Consider the following 9,444-nt stretch of genomic DNA (forward strand, 5'->3'; position numbering starts at 1 on the left):
ATGTTTTAAAAATGTCCGGATGGAGGGGGGATTACTGTCATGCATATATAAAGTTACTTATCTCGGCTCTCTGTTATATCATCATGGAGCATACAACGTTCAGCTGAGCCTTGATCAGCTGATGGTATTGTGGATACACTGAAGAACAGATTTATTGGGCTGCAGTCTACAGTGAGTGCACTAGAGGGAAAGTAAGACTGTCCTGTTGCAAGAGGTTTCGTCCCACTTCACATTGAGACAAAAGGGATCAATCAGGCAAGTGACTTTTTTTTTAAACTTTATTACTCTACAAAACTTTTTTTACTGAGAAGAAAGATTCATCTGTCTGCTTCTGTGGGTATCTCCGAGGTTGAAGGGGAGTTTTTCTGAGAACCAAGAAACTTTTGGTATGATGGAAATTCCTCTCGGCTTTATTGAGTGCTGAGCTGGGCTAAGGGAATAGTTGCATGAAACCTGAGTCTGTGCAAAGTGCCAAATTTCCCCGGGAGCATGAAGTGATATTGCCTCTGTCTTTGTATAAGACAACTTAGTATTTTCTTCATTTCCTGGTTTTGACGAATTGTCATCATCCCAATATCCATGAAGAGCAAAGAAATAATAGATCAGATTGTAGTTCTAGAGCAAAATCAAACCAGAGACCTAAATATTGAGAATCCTAATTTCACAAATTCCAGACTGCAGTCCTGGTCCTGTTGAGTACAGTGGAATGTTGCCATTGACTTCACTGGGTTACCATTGCACCTACAAATTTAGTGAACTGTTTCTTGATAACTCTGACAGTGCTGGGGTAAAGCAGGATGATATTTCTCACTTTATAAACGCCTGTTTATGTAAGATTTTGAAGTAAAAGCTGTTTGGGTAGGTTTAGATGAGTATCTTTGACTCAATATTGGGGAAAAAAAATCCTTCTGCAAAGTAATCCCCTGATTAAGAAGATCTGTGCTGTCTCATTGTAATAACTTGAATACCATCACTGTAGGCGTATTTCAAGTTAAGCTCTTTAAAAGGGCAGGCCTACCAGGCCTGACTGGTAAAATATGTCTGAACTGGAGGTATCTTTGCATATAACCACACTGGGCTTCACCAGTAAAAGTTGATATTCCTGATGGTCAAATGAAATTACTTCTAAAATAGCACTAGGTCTGTGTGAAGACACTTCCACCCACAAAGCTGCTGTATGGATACTTCATTGTCTCCTGGTACAAACTGCACTCCAGAGAAATGACACAAAATAGTCCAGTACAAATTTTAACTCCTGCTGCCCATCTTCATGGCATGTGGAAATCAGTCCTGGCTTTCTAAAATCTCCCAGTATTACATTGCCTGTCTGCCTTGTAATTCCTCTTGCAGCTCTGCAGGAAGACCAGAGTGGCTCCGTTTCAAGCTGCATCCGGACCTCCAGCTTCCACTGAGGGCAGAACTCACCTTCCTGAACGTCCTTAGCACACGAGGAGCTGAATTTGTCAGGAAGAGATGGTCGCTGAGAAATGCAGAGGCAGGAGTGCGTTGCAGAGGAAGAACACTGAAGGAAGGAGCCGATGTGAGTAAAGGTAGGACTCTGGGTACCAACCCAGACAGTGTCTGTCTTGTGACTGATCCTACAGGCTTTACATTTCTGGAAAGCAGGATTCTCCAGAGCACACTCAGGTGAGGATCCTGTTGAAGGCTAGGGCTTCAGCTGATGCACTTTCAAAAGAGACCCACAGGTTCTTGGAGACCCAGACAAACTCAGACACACAACCCAGTGAAGAAGGGAAAGACATTCAGTTAGATACTATGTTCCCTAGAATACCACCTCCAGAGACCTCTATTCTTTCTTCTCTAAATGACAGAGAAACAAATGCAAGCAGAAAATGAGAAAGTGCCTTTTTAAATTAAAAAAAAAGAGTAGTGATAGTCTTGGACTAAAACCCACCATGATAGGGCAAGGCAAGACAGACAAATGGGCTTCTAGCAGCATAAATCAATGCCTTGTGAACAGAGATGCTGCCAAGAATACCTCAGATGTAAACAGAATTCAGTAATCTTGCAAGCAGTCCAGGAACTGATCATTTAGACCTAGAGATTTTCATGAATAAAATCGTAAAGTAAATCTATAACATTGATGTCAATAATGCAGAACTATAGTTTTCCAGTTTTGAAAGTCCAGATAAATTATCTTGTTACTTTATAACAAAAGAGAGAATCTGTTGCTGCATGAGAGGATTTGGCACTAAATTAGGTGGTGGAAATAGCAGCAAAAGATCTTTTCAGAGTCCAACTTCTACGCAGGTGTTTCTTAAAGCTGAGTAAATATTTCTAGAAAGGGTGCCTTGGTTTTGTGTGTTAGGACGCTGGCTCACACTGCTCAAGCTACAGGAGCTCTTTGATACCAAATCAGGCAGTTTTCTCCTCTGGATCTCCAATGCTTCATGTGTAACACGATGTCAGTCACCAGCACATTAAGCAAAATTTGGGGTGCCATTCCTGCATGTGTTGCCCAAGATGCGCTAGAGTCCATCCTCTACTGCAGAGGACCCACCAGGCAGCCCTTGCCACCCCACTACGAATGGCCAAAATGCACTGACAAGAGTCAAGGTATTCTTATGAAAAACTTTAAGAGAAAATTAGGGGAATTCGTTTTGCCCATTTTTCAGCCTAATTTTGGCTTACTGATCCCTGATGGCCTGATTCTAGAGAACAACTTCCCCCACCTGCTCGGAGTGTGAACCCAGGCAGGAGGGCAGCACAGATGATATGTCCTCTGGTCCAAAACTGTCCTCAGGACAAAAGAGCAGAGGAATTTATGGTGAGGAAAGGCAAAGTGAGAGAAGGGTTATGTCTAGGGAAAGGCACCAAAATGTTGTAGGTACTGTGAGCAACAAATGTAGGTGCTGAAAGGCGTTATGGACTAAAGACCCAGGGAATTATAGTGTGTGACAGCCGGTGCTCCTCTGGCAAAGCACCTTCTTTCCCATCAGTGCAACACAAGCTGTTACAAGCACACATACTCGGGGGCAATCAGCCCTTCGTGCTTTCCTTTACATGGCTTTAAATGCTGTTAGAAGTATTTCTGTCATTTATTGCTACTCAATAAAGTTTTATCTTGTGAAAGTCATGATTTATTTACTCCATCTTGCAGAACAGACATGTGTGCTCTCCTACATCAGCCCCCTTTACCAGTTTCATAAAATGTGTTAACAATTCATTTAAAATTCATATACAAGCCAAGTACAGTTCCTTCACAAAGCTGCACCAAGTAATATAAAGCAGCACGCGCCCTGACATATGGCACACTGACAGTGTATGCTCTTAACGTCTCCCTCAGCTCTAAGTACTTCAGTGTGCTTTTGTAATTGCTCTTGCGTCCAGCCGGTCAAACAGCATCTTTCTGTTTTCCAGTTATCATAGAGCTTTTGCTAATTTTCCTTCCCAGCTACCAGGAAAACACAGATTGTGAGAATAGTTGGTTTACAGACGGACTGGTCAAGAGTTTATCTCCAGCCTTTCAGTTTATCAACTGCCTGTTTAACAGGGGGCTTTCACCTGCCCACACAAGATGCAGCTTTTTGCTGGTCTGTGTGTGAGTTACACAAACAAAAAGGTAAGGTGAGAATCAAAATGATTCTATCCCAGTGTGCCCCTCTGGGAAAATCATCTTTGCCTGTAGCTCTTCCAACAGTCCTTCTTCTGAAAGGTGCAATCACCCTGTGGCTTCAGTGACCTTTTACTAATGGCTGTGAAATATCTCTGCTTATTCCCTTTGCCTGGTATATTTGGGTTTACTGCAGCATACCTGCTCAGAGCACTGATATTTTCATTTGCCAGTGCCGAAGGACCCTGGCTCTGAACCTGACCCAGGAACATCTCACCTCCGGGCTCCTCGCAGCAAGATGCCCCACTTTCAACCTTGGCCAGGCAAAGAAGACTTATGGGGACACAACCTCAGACTTCATTATCCTCCGGTATATCACAATATTTGCATAATTCCCAACACAACGAGACATGAGGAATCTGTGAGATCTCTGCAGCGTGCTTTTTCCCTTCTATTGCTATTTTAACAGAGCCATGCACTGGGACAGACAGCTTGATGTTTGTGAATTCCAGAGGGAAATCGATGGGCAATTTTGAGCTGACCTAAACAGTAACGATAATTTTGGGGTGTGGACAGGACCCAAGCATGTGCTTCAGGCCCTAACTCTCCTTCAGAAGAGCACCCGGCTGGGCGGCTCTGCTCTCTGTGAAGTTAGGAGGAGTCCTTGCTGCATTCCTCACAATGTTGCTACACACATTTGTGCAATATTTGGCTTATTTGTGCAACATAATTAATGAAACATGTCTCATTGGCACCAGCATCCCTAGGGACCCTAAAGCAAATGGGAGCCTTTGAAGCCTTAAAGGGTCTTAAAAGCAGAAAATATTTACCACAAGTTTATTAAACCAAGCTTTACTGGTAATAAATTAGCAGCCTGTAGACATGCCCTTTTCTTGAGAAACTGACATTAATCTTTTAGAAAAATACAGCAACGATTTGCAATGTTCATAGCACCTTTCAATCTTTCCATTCAGAAGCTGCCGATGCACTTTGCTACCAAAACCTCCAAGCTTGGTAAGGTGTCCCTTCCCAGGGCAGGTCCTCTGCAGAAAACAGCAATGAGTCAAGGGAGTCCTGTCCATATGCAATTCTCAGAAAGTCCATGAAAGACATCAAGCCTTATATAGCACTTACAGGTGCATGTGAGCAAAACCCCACACATAACACCATCATGTTATTCCTTTTCCCGTAGCCACTGATCCATGACACTGGAAGTATTTTAAAGACATTGACCCAGAGTCTCGGTAATTCAGCTGAGGGTGGCTGATATGTCTGTTCTGTCCCTACATCTGCAGTTTAGGTTATGTGATCTTACTGTGCCATTTCAAAACCACAAAACACTGCGGGGGGGGGGGGGGGGCAGCTACGGATTTGCACATCCCTTACACTGCACCATTGTATGGTAAATTATATTGGAGCCTCTCCTGAGCTCATTAACAAAAGCCCATTGTTTGAGGGTGTTATATATCCCACGTGCTCTGCCCAGGAGTTATACTTGTATCATGAAATTGTTGGCGAGTTCACATGAGAACTATTTTCTAGTATTTCTCTTTGGATTTTTAATGACATTTGTGCAGGTGCACAGCTTTAAAAAGGGCTTTTTTCTCAGTCTACGGAGCTGTTCCAAAATTCAGCTGGAGCAACAGCCATTCCCAGCAATGCCTGATTTTTAACAATGATCTCAAAATTTTGTGTTGCTTCACCTAGTATTACTCAGTTTTATTTACTAAGGGTGTGTTTCAGTATCTTTCCCTTAACAGGGCATATGAGTGGGGGCCAGCTTGTACAGTTCAGTGAGAGCTAAATCAAGTCCAAGGCAACTGCACTTGAGGATGTGTACAGATATTAAGAAGTTCATCTTCTCAGTGTAAATGCTGTCTTAAGTTAATAAACAATTAAGTTTTATTGCAGGATCAAGCGTTATGTGCCAGGCAGTATATCCCTCACTGTGTTTGACATAACCTGATAACTACCTAAAAGGTCCAAAACCTGTGGACTGGCATCTGTGACCATGGCTTCATAGCAGAAAGGGGTTGGTGACAGAAAGGCCTTAGAGCATTCTTGCCCCATTGCACCTTTCCCAGTTCCTATCCTGAGCTGGCTCTCCATCCTTTGATTTTTTTTGTGTGTGTGGTTTTTAAGCTGGATCAGTTCCCTGAGCTGGATGACAGACTGATTTCACAACTAGATGGGCCAGCACAGGAAGGACTGTGGTGCATGGAAGAAGCAACGTGGAGGGAGTCCTGGATTGTTGGAAACCACAATTGCCTCAAAACTCGCCGTAACATGAATCCGCAGATAAGGTTAGTCATAGCCTGCAACGTGCAGCTGATGACTGACCCCGTGGGAGAATAGCTTCCCAGCAGCATTGTGCAAGGGGCTGATACTCTGTCTTCCTAAATCCTAGAGGGCTGAAGCTTATTTGTACAACAAACAAGGCCCGGTTGGAGTTTACTGTGCGGAATTGTGCCTCTCTGATATAATTCAGCTGTGTATGTATTTCATTGCAAAGAAAATACAGCTATGACTTCTACTAGGTTCCTTCATCACTGGCCATTACATTAGTGCTAAATGTTTGTTTGATTTATACGTGTTCAAAGAAGTGCATTGGGCAGGATTCTGAATAAATGTAAATCAGAGGTGAATCATCTAAGATATTTGGAGTTACAGGCACAAGCGGGATCTTAGTCAGGGCACTTGTCCTAGTTTCTGTCACACAAACACTAACCCTTATAAATCATTAATTTCCAGACTGTTTATTATCCGGGGGAAGTAACAAAACAGTAGTATCACATAACACATCCTAAGAATGCCTTGTTCATTTTAAGAGCAAATAAAACTAAATAGCACCAAGTTGTTAGTGATGCAGCCTACGAGACCAAGCAGAAACACAAAAAGGGGGCATTAATCAGGCTGAGGCCACAAAATAAACAGGGGAATGGGTAAAAAAAGAAAAAGGAAAAAAAAGGTTGGACAAGAGCGACTTCACATAGACTATCTTCACACAAATATTCTTTGTTTACTGTCACATGGAAATTTCCTCTGCTCATTACATGGTGGGGCTTTCACCGGGGACGCTGCAGCAGTGCTATTAGAGCACGAATGAGTTCCACAGCTGCTGCTGCTGTTACCCTTATCCGCCTTTCTCACAGGAATAATTTACCACCTATCCACAGGCAGAGAAGAGAGCAGAGCCACTGTTTCAAAAAATAATCATCAAAATTAATTACTCCATCAAGAAAGCAAACTTTTTGTTGTTTTGTTAGCACGGCCCCTCCTCTAATGTGTTTGTCATATGTCACCCAGGAGCTGCTTGTGGTGAGGTAACGACATGAATTCCCATCTGAAGATGAGGCAGAGAAAGAGCGAGGGTGATGTTTATCTTTGCTATAACTTCGCTGAAGTGCACGTTTCCACGCAGCACCGGCTCCAGGGGCGCAGAGAGGATCCTGCCGTGGGGAGAGGATGCTACAACCCACAGACACTGCCAAGGCACACAGATTCAATCATGCACCTTGCTCCAAAATACCATGACAGAGTTGTGAGCAGGAAGATGAGAGCTAGCTAAAATAGGTGGAAATTCTAATTTATTTTGTAGCCTTTCAACGGATAGTGCTGACAGCTGAGAAATGCACAGTTATTTATTCCTTGCAGGTTTGCTAACACAGCCATGCCAGAGACCAGACTGCTTTGGTAGTGTCGAACCCCACCAGCACAAAAAGTATTGGCTTTTTGTCAATTTAGCTTAAATGACTTCCCACTTTCACTAGTAAAAAGACCTTTTCTGGCCAATATACCAGAGTTTGTATTGAGCTGGTTTTTTTGTTGGCCTTATTTGTCAGTAAAGTATTGTACCTCTAAAAGAGATGTTAGCAAAACTGTAATCCAGGCCTCACACATTATTTTGGTCCATATGTTATTTATTTTAATCTCTTAAGGTTCCAAAATACTATATATTTACAGTTGCCCTTTAAAGTTATTGTTAGTTACAAAATATTAGAAACATAGTTTAATCTATAAAATGCATAATTAAATTAATCTTTACCATGTTTTTTTTTACATCACACAGGAAACATTTTAGTCTGATGAATACCATGGATATATAATTAGTACTTTATACCATAAACTAGATTATAACTTACACTGTCCACCCTGGCTCCAAAAATCCTTGCAGATTTTAATTCAGTTGCTGCACTTTATCTGGATGAAAGCATTTGAATTCAATTATTATTATTATTCTGTGTGGATTTGTGCCTTTATATAGGTTAGATGTGGTAGTAGTTTTAAAAAGAAGTTTAGTGGAAGTCTCAAATTAGGCATCTGCATCTATATTTAGGCATCTACCAGATCTTAAATGCTGAACATCTGATTTTTCTAGCTGAGGTTTGCCTAAGTTAGGGTTTAATGGGAATCAAGACTGGACAATAAAAGCAAAGGGAAACTAATTTTGAGGTATTTCTGAATTTCAATGGAAGTTGGACACTTGACCTGCTCAGACTCTTTTGAAAGCCCTCTTACATGCCTATCTGTACCTTTCAACACCTAAATACCTTTCAAAATCGGGCAGGACACTTTGGATAAATGTTAAACAGTAAACCCAATAAAATCTCCTTGTTCTCTTTGATTTGTTGTTTCCACCGCCTGAGAAACTTTTAGATATTTTTGGCACCAAGACACCCCTTGAGGTAGATCTGCCCTTTTTAATTTTCGCTGAAGATAAGTTAGATGTGGTTGTAATTTAAAGATATTTTGAAAACGGGATCCTGGAATTAGCCATGTGCTTCTATATTTAGGCATCTCCCAGATTTAAACACCCCGTGCCTGGTCGCGGGGATTGATCTTCTGCGGTTCCTCGCTCCAGCCGAGGGCTCCGCCGGGCACGCAGCCTCCGCAGGGGCTGCTGCAGGAAGCAGAGGCAGGCCATTTATTCTCCTATTACAGAGCCATTCCTGTGTTTATACCATCTTGTTTAGCTTACTCCTAATGCACATCCTAAGACGTACCTCTAATACACATCCTAAGACATGTTTATGAAAATTCTTTATAAGCAAAATATTTTACTCCCATTGAGTAAGTTCAGATACAGAACAGCCTCAGCACCACGGGCTGGTTCAACTGCACTCTTGCTCTCTCCCTGTGCATCTTTTACTTAAAAACTCAGCCTTCAGCCCACCCACATTACCACAGCAAGACCCAATAATTGTAACATATGGATTCTCGGCCAATCTTGTGCTGTTCTTGCTAACATGTTTGCAAGTGGTAATTATTCTTCAGAAGATTAAATACTGCATAGAGCTGCAGAAGGTAAATGGTTAGCTGGAGAACGAGCAGCTAGGGTTTGGACTCATTTGGGGGGTTTAATTCTTTAAATGCTTCTTCAGAGCAGATACTGTATCCCTTTATGAAGCACATATTCCCAAGGTGTGATCCTCCACTGTCTGCTAATTGGGAAATCCGTTACATCAAAAGGGCTCAAATCAATGGCGTCATTGAACCGTCTAAGCATCAAAACCATGCCTTGATCTTAAAAAGATCTTGAACATTTACAGAGCCCACTGACTCCATTTGTGGGTGCTCAGCACTTCTGAAAATCAGGCAAGAAGCTTTTAAAGATTAAACAATAGCCCGACTCCAGCAGGAAGTAAAATCATTTAAAATTTGAAGAGAGACACATAAAAAGGGGACATGACATTCAAGAGATATTTTATTATATTAGACAGCAAATTCATAGGAAATGCTTTTTCAGTGAAGTGATTTATTGCACTGTGGGACTCATGGCCACTGAGACAAGGATTTTAAAAGTTTCGTGCACGGACTGGATGACAGAACTATCTTTGTTTAACTGTTATTGCTAATGGCATTTCTGCAAG

At 41.9% G+C, this 9,444-nt stretch overlaps 1 protein-coding gene across 2 annotated transcripts; it reads left to right on the forward strand.

Annotated features, from left to right (window-relative positions):
* The first annotated feature begins 1,258 nt into the window (after positions 1 to 1,258).
* LOC128141346 (uncharacterized) lies at positions 1,259 to 8,198 on the forward strand. Of its 2 annotated transcripts, XM_052786104.1 has the most exons (4): positions 1,259 to 1,550; positions 3,808 to 3,944; positions 5,717 to 5,877; positions 6,881 to 8,198. In XM_052786104.1, the coding sequence occupies exons 1-4, from the start codon at positions 1,271 to 1,273 to the stop codon at positions 6,894 to 6,896; spliced, it is 594 nt and encodes a 197-aa protein (XP_052642064.1). In that variant the 5' UTR covers positions 1,259 to 1,270; the 3' UTR covers positions 6,897 to 8,198. The 2 variants fall into 2 exon arrangements, with proteins under 2 accessions (XP_052642064.1, XP_052641988.1); XM_052786028.1 differs by lacking the exon at positions 6,881 to 8,198 and having other exon boundaries at positions 5,717 to 6,023.
* Positions 8,199 to 9,444: the final 1,246 nt, after the last annotated feature.

This window comes from Harpia harpyja, chromosome 1, assembly GCF_026419915.1.
Source record: "Harpia harpyja isolate bHarHar1 chromosome 1, bHarHar1 primary haplotype, whole genome shotgun sequence".
Classification (NCBI taxonomy): Eukaryota; Metazoa; Chordata; class Aves; order Accipitriformes; family Accipitridae; genus Harpia; species Harpia harpyja.

Excerpts from the sequence above, each read along its gene's own strand:
- LOC128141346 (XM_052786028.1), top strand. The coding sequence starts at position 1,271 with ATGGCATGTGGAAATCAGTCCTGGCTTTCTAAAATCTCCCAGTATTAC. Across the intron at positions 1,551-3,807 it reads AGGAGCCGATGTGAGTAAAG|TGCCGAAGGACCCTGGCTCT; the intron begins GTAGGACTCTGG and ends TTCATTTGCCAG. Across the intron at positions 3,945-5,716 it reads TCAGACTTCATTATCCTCCG|CTGGATCAGTTCCCTGAGCT; the intron begins GTATATCACAAT and ends GTGGTTTTTAAG.